The sequence below is a fragment of the Artemia franciscana genome, chromosome 4 (assembly GCF_032884065.1).
Source record: "Artemia franciscana chromosome 4, ASM3288406v1, whole genome shotgun sequence".
NCBI lineage: Eukaryota > Metazoa > Arthropoda > Branchiopoda > Anostraca > Artemiidae > Artemia > Artemia franciscana.
Genome location: NC_088866.1, coordinates 47,340,739 through 47,364,726, shown reverse-complemented (window position 1 = coordinate 47,364,726; position 23,988 = coordinate 47,340,739). Strand labels below are relative to the sequence as shown.

The following is a 23,988-nucleotide window of genomic DNA, read 5'->3' as shown; positions in this document are numbered from 1 at the left end:
GATGACCTTTTAAAGTCTTATGTTATGAAAGTGAAACCTTGAAAATCAAATCTTCTGCTTAAATGAAGTACAAGAGCTTTCTTTAGATTCATAGCTTTGGTTATTTTCAATTTAAGAGATTAGATAAATAGTCTGTGTAAATAGGCTCTACTCAAATAATAGGAATAGCATTTTTCAGGACTAGCTTAAAACCAGAGAAAAAGAAGCTGATAGCCAAGCCAAAGATTCAGATAAAAAGCTTTTTTGGTCAAAATTTCAACAGGTATAGTAGAACAACAACAGATAGGCTATATTTGTCAATCAAATAAAGAAATTTCTAAGACCTAGAGATAAGAAGAGGTTTAAGATGGAACCTTGGGAATACTTTTTCAGAATGTTTTTGGCCCTGGACTCATAACTAGAGTCTAATTTTCCTATGCTAACTCCTTTCCAAGGTAACGATAAGTCGTCAAATCCGAATTTTACTCCATTTTTTTTTGCTAGCTGATTTTACTTTCCAGGATGAATTACCAACTTACCTTAAGCCAAGCCCTAACAGTAAACCACAAAATACATTCTTCAATTGAAAACATTAGAAATTCTATGGACTAGTTATGTTTTTATATAAAGTTTATACTAGTTATATTTTTATAAGAAATTAAAAGCAATACCAAGAGATTCTTCCACACATTCTGACCAAGAAGCATGTCGAGTCTTCAAATTTTCAAAGTTTAGTCTTGTTGCCAATATTTGCAAAGTCAGTAAATTCTGGGATATATCTTAATATCGACAAGACAAATATTAGCAAAATCTAGTATTCAATAACAACGTTGAATAAAAGTGTAAATAAAAATCTAGCTGGATAACAACGAAGAATAGGCAGAAGTAGCAATAATTTTTTAAGACCTATAACTTTTTTGAGGTAATGTTATGATAACCAGCACAATACCATTGCATAAGTGAAAAGCGATGTGAGTGCAATGTATTACTTGTTTATTACTTTTTTTACACTAAGGCAATTCGTATAGAAGTAGTTGTAGTAGAAACCACAAAAGGAGCTTGTTAGATCAAAAATTAAAGACAAAAACTGACTGAATGGCCACTAGCCCCCAAGACCATTTTTTTCCCAAACACATACAATCAAAATTTTGAAACAGTCATTTTTTCAGCATGGTTAAAACGTTAAGTAACTTAGTATTTGGAGATGTCAACTACACGATTGCCCTCAAAATAAGAGCTGTAAACTAGAAATTTGAATATTCTTTACATACAGTATACGCTACTGAGAAAATCAAACATGATTGGCTTTTCCTTTCAAAATGGCAACGGGAATCCAGATGAACCTTTCAGAAAATGTTGAGGGGAGTTTTATACTAAGTCAAAAGATGTTATTCCCGTAAAAGGAGTCAGAGGGATATAAATTAGGAATAACTGGGTATGTTAATATGGAACATTCTGGAAATAATAAAGGAGATGATCAGTTGATCGAAAAGGCAATATTTGCAAGCTGATAGTACAACTACCACCACTACCACTACTGCTATCACTAATACTACAACCACTACTATAGCTATAACTGCTGCTTCTGTAACAAGTACTACCAAGGCTGATGATATTGAAATGAACATCTCGTCGGTGTCAAGCGGAAACCACGTACGGTCAAATTTGTGATTTCCACTTTTTGACATAGTTCTACTCGACGAAAGATTCTGCGTCGAACGGTGCGTGTCTCGATCGCCTCCGACTCATAGTTAGGGAGATACAACCAAGCTGGAAACCCCGCACCTTGGATTAAAATAGGAGGCTGTCAAGCAGAAACCACATATCTCGTAGCTTCCTCCGCACGACATAAGTTGCCTCCAGAAGAAAAGAGTCGTTAGCAGTGAAACAACAATAACACAATCATATGTAATATAATTATTGTTCCTACTGAATTGCTAACGTTAATTAACACATTTTTAGGCAAGCGTGTTGATTAGGAAAAAGGAAAAGCACCCAATAGTATATAGTAATAATAGGGAAACAAATAATAAAAACACTATAAATAGTAATATTTCTATGTTCACAAACATCTAGATGGGGTACCGACAAATGTACAAGCATAAAGCACATTTAAATCTCTCCGCTCTTCCGATGTACTATCCAATATATTTCGCAACTATCAAATATATTGGATTATTTTCCATTATAATGGAAGAACCGAGCGTGAATACCTTGGTAGAACTTCAACACAACTATTCCATTTTAATTCAAAATAATACTGATAATAATAAATAATACTATAGCTTTTGTATATCTGACAGGTCAGCCTAGAATAAAATTCTAGGTTCATAGTATAGACTGTATTATATATCCTGCTAGAAATGGGGCATTTCGTCGCTTTTAGAGTTCTTGCTCAGAGAAATTTGAATCCCTTAATGATAAAATTGGTTTCGTAGCATGTTACATTTGTGTTTTGTTTACTTGAATTTGATTGTAAGTTATCTTTTTTCTTCAGTGGCTATGACGTCAAAAAGAAAGAGACAGAGGCGAAGCTGAAGACTCTGATGGGGACTGACAAAGATTTAAGCTCTAATTATTCAGGATCCGACATATTCCTAGTAGTGACGACGAAGCTGAGGTGCCTCAACTGGTACCAAAGAGCTCTGAACCAAAACCCAAGGCTGTTCAGTCCGTTTTGAAGGATTTATATCAGCAACCAGTATTAGAAATGCCTGAAGTTAGTCTTTCTAGTGGTGAAGGTACCAGCTGGAAGCCTTAATCCAGAGAGGCAGTCTCAGACGAGGAAGAAGCTCCTTTTCAAGACCAAGTGTCTGAATCTGATTCAGAAAGTGAGGGAGGTCTTTCACTTCAAACAAGGGCGCAAAGAAAAGCATGGGAAGAAAAATTTCGAGAGCTTAAGAAAAAGAATATGAAAGAGAGCCAAGAAAAGGTTGAGGAAAAACTAATGCAAGAGAAATGAGGCCAAACCCTTGTTTTTCAGGCAAATTAAGGTGTTAGTTTTGTAAAACTTTCTCAGATGAAAAAAAAAGTAAAATCTTTGTGTCCTATTGGAAGCTATTAAGGCAATACAAAAAGACAGAAAGATTGATTGTGTGCTCACTTTCATTGTGAATCTGTTTGAGAGCAGACTCTAAAAGCAGGTACAAGAAGAAAAAACACTGTTAGGTTCTTTATGCCCCATGACAATGGAAACAAGAAGAAAGTTTGTCTGAAATTCTTTCGTGCAACCCTTGGTCTTGGGGAGTTTATTGTCAGAAACGCAGCTAAGAACGATGATCTGGGATTTTCTCGAAGAAAGAATAAGAAATCAGACCCTCCAAATAAGATACCCAGGGATGTCTATAGGCATGAAAGAAATTGGATAAAAGACTCACCTGATGTGGAATCTCATTGCTGCCGTTCTTCTACAACCAAGAAGTATCTGCCTCAAAACTTCAAAAATAAGTCGAACCTTTTCAGGCTGTACACCAAACACTGTTGTGATTAAAAAACCTGTCCTTTTGCGTGGAGCCTTCATTAAAACCCTCAATGAGTTTGACTTCAGCTTCCATAAAATGAGGAATGATAAGTGTGTGCTCTGTGAAATGGTGCAGTCTGCCCAGAATATCACAGAAACTAAAAAGTTGGATTACACAAACCACATAATAGAGAAAAAGAAAAACCAGGCACTATATGGAAGCCACCTGCCAACGTGCTGAAGCTGACCAGTTTCAAGTTAATGCTTGCTTTGATATAGAAAAAGTACTTAGCACACCAAACAGAGAAGGAAAGTTTATTGGATTCTCTCGAAAATATGCTTGCTACAATTTTACAGTTGACGAGAAAATGACTAAGAATGGATACTGCTTCTTCTTGGAGCAGACGAACGGAAACCGAGGGGCAAAAAAATGGCAACTTGTCTTTCACGGTGGATTAGAGAAGTTGATAGTAAAGGTACTGTCAAGACAGTAAGCCTGTCCTGTGACTGCTGCGGTGGTCAAAACAGAAACCGCTAAATGCCTCCGATGCTTTTTTCAACTCTTTAGCAGTGTAAAAGCATACAGATAATTGAGCTGAATTTCCTTCTTTCTGGTCATTCGCTAATGAATGTGGACAGCATGAATTCTGTGATTGAAAACAGTCGAAGAGAAATCACAGTTTACCCGCCAAGTCAATGGATGACTCTGCTTAAACTGCAAGGAGAAATCGAGCTCCCTATATTGTTGAGGTACTGACGTTCAAAGACTTTGTAAACTGGAAGGCAGCTCAAGACGCCATCATCCCATCTGCAATGCGGGATATAAACAAACTTAAAATTCCGTGGAATAAACTGAGATCGGTAAAGTTCACAAGAAAGTCGTCAGTTGTAAAGTTTCACACTGGCTTCAAGGAAATAGATGGAAGGCAAGCTGAGTTTGGCCGTAAAAAGCAAGCGCTAAAGGCAAGTTACGCTGAGGAAATATCTGTTTCGGAAGTGAAAAGAAAGACCTTGTGGCTGTTTGCTAGAAAAAGTGATCCCACAGCCTTTCCATCATGAATACAAACTTTTGAAAACTTCTAAGGGTGTGAAAGAGGTCCTTCTTGAGATTGATGAAGATAAAGAAGCGAGAGAAGAAGACGAATCGTCTGAAGAATAGCCGATGGCCGAGATATTTAAAATCTGTACCTTTTGTATTCGAGTTTTTAACAAAAACAGTTTAACTGAATTGTATTGTTTCCTGAGATACGCGTTTTTCTTTTGACACTATGCCCTAAGGCTTTTAGAAATTTTGTCAAGTGGAAACCACGCGTTGGTGCTTCTGTCAGAACTTTTTTAGTTGAGTTGTCTTGGTTCGTCCCAAAAGATCCGTCATAAAAAGTTTGCTATCTAATGTAAACGTTCCAACATACAACTACTAACGAGAAAAATTTATTATATTTTTTTCACCTTCTGGAAAATTTTGAAAAAGAGAGATACATGGTTTCTGCTTGAAACCGACGATCTGACAAAATGATGAGGGAAAAATTGAGATATATCCAAACATACTACGTGCATACAGATTGTCATCAAAGCGTCTGAGCAAGATTTTTAGAATGGCTTACTGTGTCAAGATGAAACTTTCAGAATATCATGAGGGAGACGTTCAATTTACAAAAAGAAACATGTACATTCTACAAAGGCTAAAAGTACTGCTGCTAGTACTGTTAGAAGTACTACTAATACAACTAGTGCTGGTACTACTGCTCCTACTATTGTACTAGTACTATTAAAGCTTTGCTTACGAAGGTGAAAATTTGAGTGAATATTTGGCGGAAATTTAAACTAAATCAAAAAAATACTATGTGCATGAAAATTGTCAAAAGGGCGTATCTCAAAAATGGGCTTGGGTATAAAGTTGAAACTTTCAAAGAATGCATAAAGGGGAATACCAATTGACGACAAGGCAATGTGTAAATGCTACTACTAATACTGCTACCACTGCTACTTTCATTACGGCTACCATTACTACTCACAGAGCGTCTTTTGATTTTTTTTTTTTTTCAACAACCTAGTGACTGTCCTTTGAAATATTTAACATACTCACCTTAGAAGTTTCTGAGACATTGGTTGCATGCCCTATTGACCAAAATGACGCACATAGCGTTTTTCGATCTTGTTAAGTATTCTTCTCACTGTTCTATGAAATTTTCAACTTAATACCTCCAAAAAGCCCCTAAAATTGCAAATGTGTACTATTGACAAACTGAATACACATTGTGCCTTATAATTTACTTTAATATCCTCCTAGAAATTCCCAGAAAGTTTCAAATTGTATCCTTAGCCGTTCCTAACATTTTGCTAATACCTCCTTTTGATAACCTCGATGGACATAATGTGTTTTGATTATCTCAAAACACATCAAAAGCTTCAATCCTGAAACTTTTATCTTAATGTTTATAGCCGTTCATAGGATATTGTAGATACATCTATTTGATAATTTTGATACAAATAGTGTCTTTTGATTTACTTCAACGTTCTCTAATTATTCTCTGACATTTTTCCTAGATATTCCCTACAAGTGTCAAATTGATTCCTTAGTTGATTTTGAGATACTTCAAATATACCCTTTTGAAAACCAGGATACCTATATAATATTTTGATCTAGCTCATTATTTTTCTAAGAATTCTCTGAAATTTTAAAATTGATATCTTAAGTCGTTATAAGATATTGCTGATACGCACATGTTAGAGCTAGGATATATATAGTACCTTTTGATACTGTTCAACACTATCCCTTAGTATACCCTGAAAGTTTTAAATTAATATCCATAGCTACTCCTGAAATATTGCAGATATGCCCTTTTGACAACTTGAATGCAAATAGACCTATTTGATTTAGGGTAGCATTTCCTAAATATTCCCTTCAAGTTTCATTTAAGCCGTTACACTTGAAAGATTATTTTAATTGATTTTTACTCATTTTTGGCATGGTAGACCTCTTTACTTTTCTTTAAAAAACTTGTTTGGTGGGAAATGTTTTTTTTAAATAATTACCAGAAAAAGCCAATTCTTCTGATATATCTATTGCTATTACTTATACCTTTTCTTAAACTTCATTACGCCAGCTGTTTGATCAAATAAAGATCAGGGAACAGTTATGTTTGAGAACTGCAGCATGCCTACTTTTCTGAGAAAATCTCGATATGGAAAATGGAAGAGGTTTGTTATAATAGCCACAAGCCCAATTTATACCCGAAACTATGTAAATCACATACTTTTGTGGCTTTTGGATACAGATAAAAACCACACGCAAAAAATAAAAAGTAAGAAACCCAAACACACAAAGTCAGACACACAAAAAAACACAAAGATAGACAAAGAGACATGCATACATACGCTCAGTAACACCGACAAGGAGGGAGAGAGACAGAAAACAGACATGAGCACACAAACCCAGACAAATGTACACAAAGATTCAGACTTACAAAACACAAAGACATACAAAGCGAGATGCAAATAGATGCTCAGTCAAACAGGCACGATGACAGAAAGACAAGAAAACACATACACACAGAAACACTCTGTAGTGTGCCGATTTTCTTCTTGAACCTTGTTGCATGTTGATTTTCTCAAAGAGAAACTTGTACATTAATTTTTTCTGCTCTTAATGGAGCCTGGTGAGGGTGGATTTTTGTTCTTAGAACCTGTTGCATTCTGATTTTGTTTGTGTAACATGTTGTACTTTAATTTTTTCTTCGTGAAACTTGTACACTGACTTTGCTCCTTGTAAAACTTATTTTATTCATGGAGCTTTTTACGTGTTGATTTTGTTCTTGGAACTTTTTGCGGGCTTATTTTTGTTCGAGAAATTTCTTGATGTTGATTTTTCTCTTTGTGAAACTTTTACATTAATTTTTCTCCTCGTGAAACTGATGTTGTTCATGGAACTTGTTGCGTGTTGATTCTTTTTTGAGGAGCTTGTTGGGTCCTGATATTTTTTCTTGAAACTTCATGCATGTTGATTTTTTTTCCATGAAACTTGCAAATTATTTTTTACAAATGAAACTGATTTTGTTCATGGAACTTGTTTCGTGTTAATTGTTGTTCGTGGAACTTTTTGCAGACTCATTTTTGTTCATGGGTTTTTGCTCCATGTTAATTTTTCTCTTCTTGAAACTTGTACATTGATTTTTTTTTCTTAAAACTGATTTTGTTCAAGGAACTCGGTGCGTGTGGAATTTTTTCGTGGAACCTGTTAAATTCTGATTTTTGTTTGTGTAACATGCTATAGATTGATTTTTTCATCGTGAAATTTGTACATTGATTTTGCTCCTTGTAAAAATGACTTTGTTCTTAGAGCTTGTTACGTATTGATTTTGTTCTTGGAACTTTTGCGTGCTGATTTTTGTTCATGAAACTTCTTGCATTTTAATTTTTCTCTTCGTGAAACTTTTACGTTAATTTTTCTCCTCGTGAAACTGATTATGTTCATGGAGCTTGCTGTGTGTTGACTGTTGCTCGAGGAACTTTTTGCATGCTGATTTTTGTTCTTGAAACTTGTTGCTTGTTAATTTTTCTCTTCTTGAAACTTGTAAATTGATTCCTCTCCTTATAAAACTGATTTTGTTCATGGAACTTGTTACGCGTTGATTTTGTTTTGGAACTTTTTGCGTGCTGATTTTTGTTCGTGAAACTTCTTGCATGTCAAATTTCTCTTCTTGAAACTTTTACATTAATTTTTTTCTTTACTGATTTATAAACTTCCATTAACAACAATTAACACGAAACAAGTTCCATGAACAAAATCAGTTTCATGTGGAAAAAAAATCACAATTCTCACGGAAAATAAATCAAAACACAGCAAGTTCCTGAAAAAACAATCAACAAGCAATAAGTTCCATGAAAAAATCAGTTTCACAAAAAAAATTAATGTAAAAGTTTCACGACGAGAAATCAACATGCAAGAAGTTTACGGGCAAATATGAGCATGCAAAAAGTTCTAAGAACAAAATCAACATGTAACAAGTTCCATGAACAAAATCAATTTTACGAGGAGCAAAACTAATGTACAAAATTCCACTGGCACCGAGTTCCTAGAACAAAATCAGTTTTAAGAGGGAAAAAATCAATTTACAAGTTTCAAGAAGAGAAAAATTAACAAGCAACAAGTTTCAAGAACAAAAATCAGCATGCAAAAAGTCCCACGAATAGCAATTAACACGAAACAAGTTCCTATAACAAAATCAGTTTTATATAAAAAAATATTACACAAGTTTCACGGAAAACAAATCAACATACAACAAGTTTCAAGAATAAAAATTAGCAGGCAAAAAGTTCCTCGAACAACAATCAACACGCTACAAGTTCCATGAAAAAGATCACTTTCACAAGGATAAAAATTAATGTAAAAGTTTCACGAAAAGACAAATTAAACATGCAAGAAGTATCAAGAACAAAAGGCAGCACGTAAAATTTTCTAAGAACCAAATCAACACGTAACAAGATCCATGAACAAAATCAGTTGCACAAGAAACGAAATTAATGTACCAGTTTCAAGAAGAAACTAACAACATACAATATGTTACACAAGCTAAAATCAGAATGTAACAGGTTCCAAGAACAAAGATCCAAATGCACCAAGTTCCATGAACAAGATCAGTTTTAAGAGGAGAAAAAATCAATATACAAGTTTAAAGAAGAGAAAAATTAGCATTTAACAATTTTCATTAACAAAAATCAGTATATAAAAGTTCCACGAGCAACAATTAACACGAAACAAGTTCCATGAACAAAATTAGTTTAAAGTGAAAACAATAATTCACAAGTTTCACGGGAAAAAATCAACATGCAACAAGTGCCTCAAAAAATAATCAACACGCAGCAAGTTCAATGAACAAAATCAGTTTCACGACGAGAAAAAATAATGTAAAAGTTTCAAGAAGAGAAAATTTGATATACAACAAGTTTCACGAATAAAAATCAGCAAGCAAAAAGCTCCAAAATAAAATCAACGCGTAACAAGTTCAATGAACAAAATCAGTTTTACACAGCGTGAAATCAATGTACAATTTCAAGAAGAGAAATATTAACAAGCAGCAAGTTTCAAGAACAAAAAATCAGCATGCATAAAGTTCCACGAAAAACAATTAATACGAAACAAGTTCCATGAACAAAATCAGTTTCATTTGGAAAAATTAATTTGCAAGTTTACATGAAAAAAAATAAATATGCAACAAGTTTTAAAAACAAAAATCAGCCCGCAATAAGTTCCTCGAGCAACAGTCAACACACAGCAAGTTCCATGAACATAATCAGTTTCACGAGGAGAAAAATTAACGTAAATGTTTCACGAAGAGAAGAATTAACATGCAAGAACTTTCATGAACAAAAATCAGTGGCAAAAAGTTCCAAGAACAAAATCAACACGTAACAAGCTCTAAGAACAAAGTCATTTTTACAAGGAGCAAAATCAATGTACAAATTTCACGATGAAAAAATCAACCTTTAACATGTTACACAAACAAAAATCAGAATTTAACAGGCTCCACGAACAAAATTCCACACGCACCGAGTTCCTTGAACAAAATCATTTTTAAGAGGAAAAGATCAATATACAAGTTTCAAGAAGAAAAAAATTAACATGCAACCAAAACTCATGAACAAAAATGAGCATGCATAAAGTTCCACGAACAACAATTAACACGAAACAAGTTCCATGAAAAAAATCAGTTTCATGTGGAAAAAATAATTTTCAAGTTTCATGGAAAAAAATTAACATGCATCAAGTTCCATGAACACCATCAGTTTTACGAGGAGAAAAATTAATGTAAAAGTTTCACAAAGAGAAAAATCAACATCAAGAAATTTCTCGAACAAAAATAAGCCCGCAAAAAGCTCCATGAACAAAATCAGTGTTACAAGGAGCAAAGTCAATGTACAAGTTTCAAGAAGGAAAAATTAAAATACAACACATTACACAAACCAAAATCAGAATACAACAGGTTCCAAGAACAAAAATCCACCCTCACCAGGCTCCATGAACAAAACCTGTTTTAAGAAAAAAAAATTAATGTACAAGTTTCACTTAGAGAAAATAAACATGTAACAAGGTTCAAGAAGAAAAATAGGCACACAACAGAGATTTTCTATGTGCGTGTGTTTTTCTTGTCTTTTTTTCATCGTGCCTGTTTGACTGAGCATCTATTGCATCTCTCTTTGTATGTCTTTGTGTTTTGTAAGTCTGAATCTTTGTGTACATTTGTCTGAGTTTGTCTGCTCATGTCTGTTTTTTGTCTCTCTCCGTCCTTGTTGGTGTTACTGAGCGTCTGTATGCATCTCTCTTTATCTATCTTTGTGTTTTTTTTTTGTGTGTCTGACTTTGCGTGTGTGTGAATCTGTGTTTGCGTGTTTTAATTTATGTTTTTGTTTGTGATTTTTGTCTCTCTTCCAGTGTGCCTGGGTGACTAAGCGTCTGTTTTCATGTCTCTGTGTCTGTCTTTGTGTTTTTTATGTCTGACACTGTGTGTATTTCCGTATTTATTTGTATTATCATGTCTGTTTGTTGTCTCTCTCCCTCCATGCTTATGCTACTGAGCGTCTGTTTGCATGTCTCTGTGTTTGTCTTTGTGTTTTGCTTGTATGTCTGACTTTGTTTGTTTGGGTGTCTTACTTTTTGTTTTTGTCTGTTTTTGGTCTTCATCCCACCATGGCTGAATAACTGAGCGCCTGTTTGCATGTCTCTGTGTCTGTATTGGTGTTATTTGTGTGTTTGACTCTCTTTCTTCATTTGTCTGACTTTATGTCAGGCAAAGTCAGACACAAAGTCAATGTCTGACTCATTTGTCTGACTTTGTGTTTCAGTGTCTGCGCGTTTCTTTGTCTCTCTACCATTGCTAATATCTTCGTCAATTAAACGTACAAATTGAAGCGTAAATAAGAATTCTTGAATGGGAAACAAAGACAATAAAAAACAAACACTTAACAAAAAATATTCAAGCTGAAAACATTTTTTTGCTTTTAAATAGTATCAAATCTATTTTAATTCCTACGAGAGATAGAACTACAGAGAGAGAAGAGACAGAAAGAGATGAAGACACGCGTAAAGAAAAAAAGGGTTAAAAAAACGATAGGGATAGAGAGAAAGAAATAAATTCACAGGGTGGTAGGTCTAATGCATAAAAGCCACGAGATTCAAGAAAGCTGACCTTGTAGAAGACAAAAAAGTAATCATCTAAAATAGGGGAAAAGTTTCTATACTTACTGGTGAAGTCGTATGTGAGTTCCACAACGTCAGAATTTTCGGGGTATGGACACCATTCATGGTCACTAATCTGAAATTAAAAGCTTTTATTCCCATTGGAAACTATGATAAAATAAGCCATTTCCTTTTGGCTAGTAAACGCATAAAGTCACTGTTGCTAGTATTCAATGGGGATAAACAGGAGAGGGTCTTAAATAAAAAAAGCTTGGAAAACTTTTAAACAGAACAAAATCAGCAACAAACTGGCTCTGCGAACATAAATAAACACACAACAAATTCCATTAACAATATCAGTTCGAAGAGAAAAAAGATCAATGCACAAGTTTCAAGAAGAGAAAAATTAACATCCAACAAGTTTCATGAACAAAAATCAGCATGGAAAAAATTCCAGGGACAACAACTAACACAATACAAGTTCCATGAACAAAATCAGTTTCATATGGAAAAAAAAATCAATGTACAAGTTTCAAGAACAGGAAAATTAACAGGCAACAAATTTCATGAACAAAAATCAGCAAGCAAAAAGTTCCATGAACAACAATTAAAACGAAACAAGTTCCATGAACAATATCACTTTCATGTGGAAAAAAAATCACAAGTTTCACGGAAAATAAATCAAAACGCAACAAGTTCCCGAAAAAACAATCAACAAGCAATAAGTTCCTTGAACAAAATAAGTTTCACAAAAAAATTAATTTAAAAGTTTCACGAGGAGAAATAAACATGCAAGAAGTCTTATGGGCAAAAGTGAGCACGCAAAAAGTTCTAAGAGCAAAATCAACACATAACAAGTTCCATGAACAAAATCAGTTTTACAAGGAGCAAAATTAATGTACAAAATTCCACATGCAACGAGTTCCTTGAACAAAATCAGTTTTAAGAGGAAAAAAATCAATGTACAAGTTTCAAGAAGAGAAAAATAAACAAGCAACAAGTTTCAAGAACAAAAATTAACATGCAAAAAGCTCCACGAATAGAAATCAACACGAAACAAGTTCCTATAACAAAATCAGTTTAAAAAATTAAAGAAAAAATCAGTCATGGACCTTTTGGAAAGTCCATGGACTAGGAACTTTTTGTGCGCTCACTTTTGTCCGTGAAACTTCTTGCATGTTGATATCTCCTCGTGAAACATTTACATTATTTTTTTTTGTGAAACTTATTTTATTCATGGAACTTATTGCTTGTTGATTGTTTTTTCAGGAACTTGTTGCGTGCTGATTTTTATTCCTGAAACTCGTTGCATTTTGATTTATTTTCCGTGAAACAAGTGAACTTTTTCCCACATGAAACTGATTTTGTTTATGGAATCTGTTTCGTGTTAATTGTTGTTCATGGAGCTTTTTGCTTGCTGATTTTTGTCCATGAAATTTGTTGCATGTTAATCTTCCTCTTCTTGAAACTTGTGCATTGATCTTTTTTCTCGTCGAACTGATATTGTTAATGGAATTTGTTGTGTGTTTATTTATGTTCGCAGAGCCAGTTTGTTGCTGATTTTGTTCGTGAAATATATTGCATGTTGATTTTTCTCTTCGTGAAACTGTTAGATCTGTTTTTCTCCTTGTGAAACTTATTTTGTTCATTGAACTTGTTGCATGCAGATTTATTTTGAGGAACCTGTTACGTACTGATTTTGTTCATAAAACTTGCTGTACCTTGATTTTTCTCTTCTTGAAACTTGTACATTGATTTTTATCCTTGTGAAACTGATTTTGGTCATGGAACTTGTTGTGTGTTAGTTTTTTTTCAAGAAACTTTTTACTGGCTGATTTTGGATCGTAAAAATTGTGTGCTTGCCAACCAGGAATGCTTAGTCTTGGCTTAAAGGAACGAGGAATTTTTATTAAAAGCCATCAAAAACATTTGAATTTGGTTTGAGTTTACCTCTAATATAAACCCTCCTCTCTGGAATTGGTTAGTAGTACCCCAACTTTTCTGCATTTCATGGTCCTTTAGCTTATAATTTATCCTTCATAAGCTTTTTTCATGTTTTGTTATTTTTCTATTTTCGAGTTTGAATTGCTTTATTTTGTGTTTTACGGGCCAGCCACATTATTAATATGGTAGTCTAAATTGCTTGGAATAGCATGTTCTACAGCTTAAAGTCAAGATGGGAAGTGTTAAGCGAATTCTTTGGCGGTGAGGAGACGGAAATCTATCACTCAGTCAAAAGAAATAATGGATTTTTGCCAGGGCCTCTCACAAATACCTCTTAGTGTTGCTTGAATTTATATATAATAACAACACTCCCCCCTCTGGAGTTGCTTGATAGGTGGGCTGGCTACATGTTGTTATGGTTGCTTGAATAAGCATAGGCGTGGCTCAAAGACACGTGGGATTCTTATTAATAGTTCTAAGAAATAGCTATTAACCTGGATAAAATTTACCACTAATAGAATCTCTCACTCTGGAATTCCTTGCTAGGATCCTCACCTTTCTTTAATTCATAGCTCTTTTTGCTTATATTTTATCCATTATAAGCTTTTTTTAGGTTTAATTTTCCATTGTTGAGTTTAACTACTTTTTAGTTTTTTTTTAATAATGCTTCGTAAAATTTATTTTTAATTTTAAAATTTGTCTGTATAAAAATCTGTGTCCTTTAGATTTCTTGTTCCACGATTAAACTTTAATATATTTCAATTTTATGCAATTTTAGACGCTTGTAGCCCTTGCACATTGGTCAGCTTTAATATATTTCACTTATGCAATTTTAGAAGCTTGTAGCCCTTGCACGTTGGTATGCTCATGCAAGAAAATACCCTTTAACATAAGTGTAAACTTCTGTGTATGGAAAAGGAAGGAAATATTTTTCATCTTGTATGAAGGTATATTCTAGCCATAATTATACTCTCACTTTAATATTATTTCTGATAGAGCTTTCAAGTTCCAATAGGATAGAAGACTATTTTCGCTAAGAGCAACCCGTAATATTACGAGCTACCGCTCTTTAAAGCATTACTTAACTAGCTGGTGCATATCAAATTTAAGCAATTTCTAGTAATAGGTTTTTCTCTCTGCGTGTCAATTATTGCAATCACATGAGAACACGCAATTCATTTAGTCATTCAAGTATGCACAAACTGGAGATTCTACTTGCGTGCAATAGGTTTTAGCCGAATCAAAATTTTAGGAATAGATTGCTGGTCCGGCTGTCTAGGGCTACTTGAGGGGGAATCTCTTTCAAAGCCTAATGTGGGCAAAAGTCTTCAGTTAATAAATGTTCCCTGATAAAAACGCCTTGAAAGACGATGAGATCCCTAAGAAAAATTGCTTTGAAAGAAAATGAAATTCCAATCAAAAATATCTCTTAAAGTATTATGTAGCATCCTACGTCCAATCGTCAATACATAGCGTCTCATTTGTGTGCTGCCATTATGTTATTCCCAGTAAATCTGCCAAGTCACGTAAGATGACCTCACCCCAAATAAATCTATCAAGTCATACAAGATTGCGTAACATCCACGTATGTACCGTCATTACGTAACACCACGTTTGCTCTGTCATTAGGTAACACCCGCGTGCCTGCTTTCCTAAGTTACGACCAGGACTTCCTCACGTAAGATGACCTCAATCAATCAATCAATCAATATTTATTAATTTAAATTAAAAATATACAAAAATAATATTATGCCCAAACAAAGAGCAGAGCTCGTAAGGCTGGGGCAGCACAAATGCATAAAAAAACACAACGTCTCGTCATACTAATAATTCCAAAAAGAGAGAGAGAAAAAACTAAGACAAAAAAAACATACAAGAGAAAAAAAACATACAAGGTAGGAGGTCATAGAGGAGGCCACCCTAGCGCAAGAATACCACAGCAAAATACATACTAAAATCTATTATTAATCAATCCCGACATCCAGGCAAAGAATTAATTTTGAAATATGTTTTTTCAAAGAAAATCGACTTGTGAAACTACGGGACATTTCTACTAAGTTAAGTTTATTTGCAATATGAGGAATCTGGTATCTGATTGAGAATCTAGCTCTTTCTGATTTGATTGGCGGAAGGCGATACTTCTTGGAGCGGATGCAGTGGGCAGGAGAAGTGGGAGTCCCAATTATACCCAAATCATGGAAATAATTTGCTGAGGATTGGATATCATAATACCACATTGCTGTATGCACGTCCTTCAATTGTTTAAGATTAAGTATATTGAGAAAAATATATAAGGTTTGGGTTTCTGACAGATTTTTAAATCTCGCAGGGCAATGAACAAAAGCACCCAGAATTCTTTAAATTCGTGATTAGTTTCTGGAATTCACCGAAAGTAACAGGGGCCAGGAACATACTAGAATTTTCGGATGACGGTAGATAATCTTTATATGAACCAAATAAAGATTCAGGGGATTTCAGATCAGCAATAGCACTAAAATGGGAAAAGTAATTACAAAATAATCTGCAACAACATCCTTCCCATTCAATTCAACACCAATTTCATTTATGATCACTTCAGGATGTGATGTCTTAGTATTAATTCCAATTTTTTCCTTGATTAATTTCCATGTAGTCCGAGGTGAATCCGATTTTTTAAATGAATTTTCATAATAAATTTGTTCACTTGTTCTAAGAATTTTAACCAGCAAATTTTTTATAATTTTTGAATTGCTGTACATTATGAGCTGAGGGGTAATTCATTTTTATCTTATAGAGTCAATTTTTTTCCTTAATAGATCTTAAAAGCGATAAACTTATCCAAGGTTTTTTGGGCGAGTTTCTTTTCCGGTATGTAGCTCTAATGGACAATGAACATTCAGTTTTTCGTTCAGAATTCGATAAAATACATCCAAAGATGTATTTGAATCATTCTCGCTAGTAACTTCACTCCAATCTATATCGCTTAGACTAGATTTCAGTTCATTCATATTTACTTTTGAAAAATTTCTCCTTTTCATAGGGTTTTCTTTATTGGCTATCTTTTGCGCTCTGAAGTCAGATATTAAAATACAATGATCAGACGCATCTTCCATAACCCCGAATGTAGCCTCACATGGATAAGGTGCAAAAATGTTATCAATCAGTGAAAAAGATGAATTTGTAATTCATGTCGGAATAAAACATACTGAGCTCATACCATGTGAAAGGTTACATTCTAAAAACTGAAGGACATGTCGGTCAATCCTTTGCAGGCTTGATGGGAGGCATCCCATTAAGTCAATATTGAAGTCCCCAAGGATAAAAAAATACATTCGAAGATTTGATATCACGCTTAACATATTTCAAATTTATCAATAAAGTCTGCCATGCTGGATGAGGGAGGACGATAAATTACAGCAATTAAATTTTTTTCATTATTTGGTAAAAAACATTCAACAATACAGCTTTCAAAAACCATCTCAGTATTCAGATATAGAAATTCTTCTCTCAGTCGCGCCGGAATATAATTTTTAACTAGTATTGCTAAGCCACATTGTTTTTTTTTATTTCTGCTTACATGAAAGAATTGGAAATCGCTAATATTAATTGTATTTGCCGAGTTTTCATCTAAAAATGTTTCACAAACCCCAAGAATATCCGTGCCCGATTCAAATAAAAAATTTTCAATCGCACCTTGCCCACTCCTCCAACATTGACAGTTCCAAAAAGATATTCTCCTCATATTTTGGTTTTTATGATGTATTTCACGAGAAAACAAATATTTATTTGGGGGGGGGGACTAAAATAGAGTTTAAAATTTCATTATTATCATGGGCTAGAGGCGTTTGGAATACATTACTAAAGAGGGCTGATTTTCTTTCAAATTCTTCCAGTCTAGATGCAGGGATCCCATGAGCTTGACATTATTGTGCATTAACCTTACGCCAAGGAGTACCCCCCATGCCTCCCCCACTGAAAAATAAAAGCACTAAAACTCATAGATAATTCAACATGAAATACGAAAGAAAAAACAACACGGGAATCCACAGACACTGTAAGTACCAAAATGCAGCAACCAAGCAAACACTCTCTCCAAACCACAACTAAATGAACAAAAAAGAAAAAAACACACAAAAAACTTTCTTCACTCGTAATTTTGTTACTACCCTTCATTTCTTTCAAATTATCCCTTCGCGCGTCCAACCCAACCTTCAAACAAATCAAATACAGAAAATAACTGAAAAAAAAGGAAAAAAGGAAAAAATTTCACTTTTCCATAGAACTTCCAAATCCACCCCTATGAATGTCAGCTCTATTAGGGATATGCGCCAAAACTGAATCCATAAAATCCTTATTTACTTTGTCAGCAGTCACTTTTAGAGGCTCAGTGATTCGACACTGGCGTATACACAAAAGTGGCGGGATCGATTTCGTCACCCAAAAATCCCCACGATTAAATCCACTGTTGAGTAATTTTAACCTCACAGCAAATAATTTTCTTTGAACTTCTCGGACCGATTGCGGAGCATCATCCATCACAAAGATATTAGAATGCTCTAAAATTGACTTGTTTTCCAACATCCTAGCGTTTTTCAATATAAGAATTTGGGCTTCTTTTCTTGCAACTTCCACTTTGATAAATTGTTTTTCACGGTTAATGTCTACCACTGAATATTCAAAATCCAAATTCAAGCCGATTCCATCAGTCATTACTTTTTAAAAGATTTTTTTAGCTGATTCTTCATCATTAACTGGGACATTCCAAAGCAATAAATTTTTTTCAGTATCTCTGCTTTCTATTCTCATAGTTCTCCCTTTCAATAAAGATAACTCAGATGTTAAACGAACATTTTCTTCCGCTAATAGAGATAAATTACTTTTTATCATTTTTGAGACACTTTCAACAGTAGCTATTCTAGGTTTTAATTCGGAGACTTCCTTTTGGGAGGTAGCAACAGAATTCTCAAGGTGTGATAATCGAGATTCGATGGACCTAACTGATCCACATAAATCATTCAGAATTTCAGTATTTGACTGAATTGTGGCCAAAATTGTGCTAATATTGCTAGCTAACGACCTAAGTGAAATATTTTCTACTCCTCTTGAATAGGGCGAGCTGGAGTCATTCAAAATTGAATTATCCGATACCGATATATTCACCATAGCTTCTTCTCCTCGTTTGACCTTCTTCCTTTTTCCAACCATTCTTAATACTAAATACAGCAACAAAAAGGCGTTGAAGGGGAACCAAAAATTGCAAATCGCCTACCTTAAAAAGCTTTATCTAAGCTTTAAACTTAACCACGGTAAGCAGCTTTAATCAATCTCAGTCCAGCACTACTATTATAAAAGCTTCGATTTTTCTTTTCCTTTTTCTTCAATTTGTCATAGAAAATTCCATTATTTAATCTTCCGATCAATCTTGGCTAGTAAATGAACAAAAAATACATCAAGGCATGTACGGACACGCGTTAGGCTATTATTAGCCGGTCGAATTCATTCAGGTAATATTTTGTTACAACAGAATAAATTTAGTCTCTAATTGATTCAGAATATAATCCTTTTTCCACGCTTGTTCATAAACTGGTTATTAATCCTTTTAAGAGAATGCTTAACAGGTCAGAGACTGAATAGCAGCCTCACCCCAAATAAATCTATCAAGTCATACAAGATTGCGTAATATCTACGTATGTTACCGTCATTACGTAACACCACGTTTGCTCTGTCATTACGTAACACCCGCGTGTGTGCCTTCCTAAGTTACGACCGGGACTTCCTCGCTCGGCTAAAAGTCTCTAACATCCCTATTATGTGACACTCCAAACCACACTACATAGCAACCAAATAAACATCCCCTATTGTGTAACAGACATCAGTATCTCTTAGAAAACATTCTCCATGACGTAGCTTGCAAATGTCGGCTGTCATAGAATGATGGGATAGGGTTATCATTAAAAGTAGGGCAATCTTGGAATGGATGGATAGGGCTGTCATAGAAAGCAAAGAGGGGGTATTACTTCCGTGATCTCTCTTCTGGCCAAAAATGCATAATTCTGCATTTTTGCAGATATGAGCTTGAAACTTTCTTTAGCAGGGTTCTCTAACATGTTGAATCTAATGGTGTGATCTTCTTTAAGATTCTATGACTAAATGGGGTTTTTCCCTCTTTTCTCGAAAATAAGTCAAATTTTTACAGTATCGTAACCTTGGATGGGTAATATTAAACTTAATGAAACTTATATAATAAAAAAAGAAATCACCAATGCAACAGCACACACAAAAACACCGTGCGTTTCCAGATTGTTAAAAGGAGTGTGCATAATATATGAGGAAGAGCTAGGGGTATTAGGTTGAAACTTTCGCTGCATATCAGTGAGGATAGTAAACCAAATCAAAAGACACAATGCGCAGCCAGATTTTCGAAAAGGCGGACCAACATTCTCTCACAAACGACTAAATGCGTTAGACCGCAACTTTTATGACATATTGAACCAAATCAACAGGTATTATGGGCATACAGGTTGTCAAAAGACTGTGTCTTCAGTATCTCAGGAACGACTAAAGGGATCAAAGTTGAAACTTTCGGCGAATATTAAGAAGGATATTGAACTAAATAAAAGGACACTATGTACATCTAGGTGGTCAAAAGGATGTATATGCAATATCTCAGAAACATCTAAGGGTATTACCTCAAAACTTTCAGGGAACGTTTAGGGGGATGTTGAGCCAAATAGAAAGACAACAGCCTCAGACTGTTATCAAAAGGACATAATTTCAATTTTTAAAGAAAAGTTTTGTCTTCTAGGCTGATAGTTTAAGAAAATGTTGTGGGAGATATTGAGCGAATTCAATAGTAACTGTGTGCACATGGTAATCAAAAGGGCGTATTTACAATAGCTCAGGAGCAACTAATTGTATTAAGTTTAAACTTTCAGTGATTTGGGAGTAAATAAGAAAAACGATGTGCATTCAGGTCGTCAAAAGTTATTATCTTTAAATGTCAGGAATGGCTTATTAAGCTGAACCTTACAGATAATTTTTAAGAAGGATGTTTAACTGAATGAAAAGATAGTACTTGGACCCAGGTGATCAAAAGGACTATATTGGGATTAAAAGGACAATTTTCAACTAAATCAAAAGATACTCTATGCATCCAGGTCGTTAAAAGGATATATTTCAGGAACGAATCAGCGTAACAAAAGTAATTTTGTTTTCAGGAACAACAACGATGATTCATGTTCGTTTTTAGCTTGAATGTTTATCTGATTTTTTCTCTCCGTATTGGTTTAATATATAGGTTACTTTTCTTTGCAAAACCCTTTTCGTGAAAAGTTATTTGTTGTTTCAATTAATGCAAGAAAAAGAATATTAGCCAATACACTCAGCCCTAATAATACCATATATACCTTGGCTTAATTGCCACATGCAAATAACTAATAAAAAGGTTTAATTGCTGGAATATCTTAGAGAAAAATATTAATTTGCAGGTGTGATTGCGTGACTTTATTCTTTCATTTGCTTGAAATCTGCTAAATCGAAAGTTTGTAGCTGTTAACTGGTTGAATTGGTTAAAACAGTTAGTAGTAATTTAGTCAAACTTTGTGATACAACTAATAGTGAAAATCTGTTACTTTTATTTTAACAATGACACGTGCTCTACGCTGACAGGTTTACTTCTAAGGAAAGACATTTTACACAAATACTCAAATACCTTTGAAATTTACGTTAGCCTCTAAGAAGAACCGTAATTCATTGTGCAATAATATTTTGAACATAATTTTGGGCCAATGGCATGTGTTACAATCAAATAATTTCACTGTTAAACTTAAAAAATAACTAGATTCCTGTCAATAATATGCACTTTCTTTAAAAGCCAATTTCTGCTCGCATTCTTTCCGCATTTTTAGTCCCAATGATTTATAATTTTTTTTAAACAAATTTAGTCTACTCACCCTAGTATTTTTGTATGGTATATTTGCTAATCTGACATAAACATAGGCATTGTATTGAGGGAGTTCGATTACTCTGGCAACCCAAGCTCAATAAACCTCAAAATTAGAAGATTCATATGAAAAATATAAAAGGCTTCAAAAATAATTAAAAATCCTAAGCTATGGCAGAGGATATGGCAGATTTCCAAGATATCTTCTTGGATAAGAGTATCATTCTCTTTTTAGATTCCAAAATATCCCTAAACATCCCTATCCCGTCATTCCTCAACATCCCTAGGTTGAAACGCATCCCCTATCCTGTCATCCCCACGACAGCCAGCCGATGCATGTTACTTCATGGGGAATGTTTTCTAACCTAAATTCTCTAAAATACCTATGAGGGCCCCACAAAATCAAGATTTCCTTGGAAGTTACGTCATAGGGTTTACTTGTTACCTAATAGTTTCTTTGATTCTTTGAAAAGCCTAAGGGAGCCAGTGCTTCTTTACTATAGATTTCCCAGGGTGTTACATCATAGGGTTTGCTTGTTACCTGATAGATTCCTTAATCAAGCAGTTCGCGGTAACGAACTGTAGTAAAGAGCGACCCGGCTCAATAAAAACCGAAACTTTAAAAACTAGAATTTTGATACCAATAGTTACATCAAAAGAATCGCATTTTTACGTTGATTCTAAATATATGTTTCATCAAGTTTAAATTTGCCTCACTTTAGAAAATAGAGGGAAACACCCCCTAAAAGTCAAACAATCTGAACGAAAATCACGCTATCAGATTCAACGTATCAGAGAACCCTATAGTAGTGTTTCAAGCTACTATCTACAAAAATGTGGAATTTATAAATTTTTTTATTGTTTTAAAAAGTAGAGTTGTGAGAAACAGTCAAACTTTAGCGTTAAGAGCAAGGCGTTGAGGAGGGAACAACCCCTTTCATATACGGAATAGTTTCTGTTCGTTTTAAGTTTTAATGTCGCTCCTTACATTCAGTTGAAAAACTTTTTTTTTTATTTAATTCTTTAAAAAACATAGGAGAGCCAGTTTCTTTACTTCAGGATTTCCTTGGATGTTACATCATAAAGATTGGTTGTTACCAATAGAGTCTGGGATTTATTTAAGGTGCTGTGTATTGTAATGGTGAATGTCCTCGTGACTGGTTTTTCGTCCAAGAATACGTAAGAGGGCGACATTGGTATTGCCGAGTCTCGATGTTTTTCCGAGGAGAAGCCGGGAGCAAAGTCTGCATAGATAAAATGGTTCTTGTCGTTGAAATTTTTTGCTCTAATAGTACGATCTTTAAAACCAAAAGCCTCATGTAGATCCCTACGAGGAAAATTCTTTCTTTCTCAAATGGATTTGTAATCTAAATTCGCCTCTGTCCTGTTGAATATTTGGATGTGAAGACACCCTTTTTTTTACTCGCAATTTTTTTGTTGACAGCTCGACACAGCTTATGCATATTCTTGTATTCTTCATAGGGCATAGTAGCATAAGGGTTATCATCGTAGGCATACGCATAACCAGTAAAAACAATTTAACATTCAAAAGGTCATTTGTAAATCTTTTTAAGCCTAGACTGATGACCAAAATATAGACTGAGAAATATTTCTAATGGTGTATTACTATCCCACCTCAAAGTTCATATTATTAAGTTTAGTTTTTTTACTGAGTGCAAGTACTGTCAGAAAAAAAGAAGGTAAAATTTTTCTTAAAAATTCTCTAAGAAATTTTCTTCAAAAATTTGTCTTGTGAGCATTGCTAAGCTTCTGAAGAAGCAAAAAAGAGGATAAAAAGACAATAACTAAAAAAGAGAATCGCAAATTTCGGATATAAGCTGAATTTCTCTTAGAAATTACTAATTTTAACGGAAACTGGGAAAAACTAGCAATAATCAAAGTATTAATGGTCATAGTAATAGTAGTCGTAGTATTAGTAGTCATAGTAGTAGTAGTCGCAGTAGTAGTAGATACAGCAGTAGTAGTCACAATAGTAGCTGTCGCAGTAATAATTAGTAGTAGGCGTAGTAGTCGAAGTAGCGGTGTTCTTAGAAGCAGTAATGACAGTAGTTGTAATGAAAGTAGTCATGGTAGTAGTTGTAGATGTTGTAATTTTATTAGTTGTAGTAGTATTTAATCTTTCAAATGACTCAGTAATAGCTGTATCACCGTATTTACTAACAATGACGTGATTACGGTAAGAACGAGGCAGATAAAGTAGGTACTTTAGATGCCGAGAGTACTTCACTCAAATTGATTTTAGATGCTTCTTCTGGAGCAGAGGATAAAGACCAGACATAAATAAGATCTACGTTGCATGGGCAACGTGAGGAGTTGTGGCAACCTTTGTTCGGCTTTGCCGAGTAGTGTTGTGAGAGCAACACTTTGGCTTTGTTTCCTCGCTTCGATTAAACGCTGAAGTTGTTAATCTGTAAGAATCTTAAAATAAGCACTAAGTACACCAACTCGCAAAAGTTGCAAACGCCTGATCACTGAAGATAATTGTAG

The 23,988-nt window shown here is 34.4% G+C and overlaps 3 protein-coding genes across 4 annotated transcripts in view; 1 reads left to right on the top strand and 2 right to left on the bottom strand.

Moving 5' to 3' along the window:
* The window catches only part of LOC136026512 (abasic site processing protein HMCES-like), a 43,283-nt gene extending 42,501 nt beyond the window's left edge, over positions 1-782 (bottom strand). The window contains exon 1 of one of the 2 annotated variants that reach the window (XM_065703145.1): positions 651-782. In XM_065703145.1, the coding sequence (XP_065559217.1) occupies positions 651-670 (20 nt within the window). In that variant the 5' untranslated portion in view covers positions 671-782. The remainder of the gene's footprint in view (positions 1-650) is intronic. The other variant, XM_065703144.1, reaches the window with a different exon arrangement.
* LOC136026520 (annexin A7-like) overlaps positions 1-23,988 on the bottom strand; it is a 322,593-nt gene that overhangs the window by 282,367 nt on the left and 16,238 nt on the right. The window lies entirely within an intron of this gene.
* LOC136026519 (carboxypeptidase B-like) overlaps positions 21,144-23,988 on the top strand; it is a 39,268-nt gene continuing 36,423 nt past the window's right edge. The window contains exon 1 of the mRNA XM_065703161.1: positions 21,144-21,206. The gene's annotated coding sequence lies outside the window, so the exon portion shown is untranslated. The remainder of the gene's footprint in view (positions 21,207-23,988) is intronic.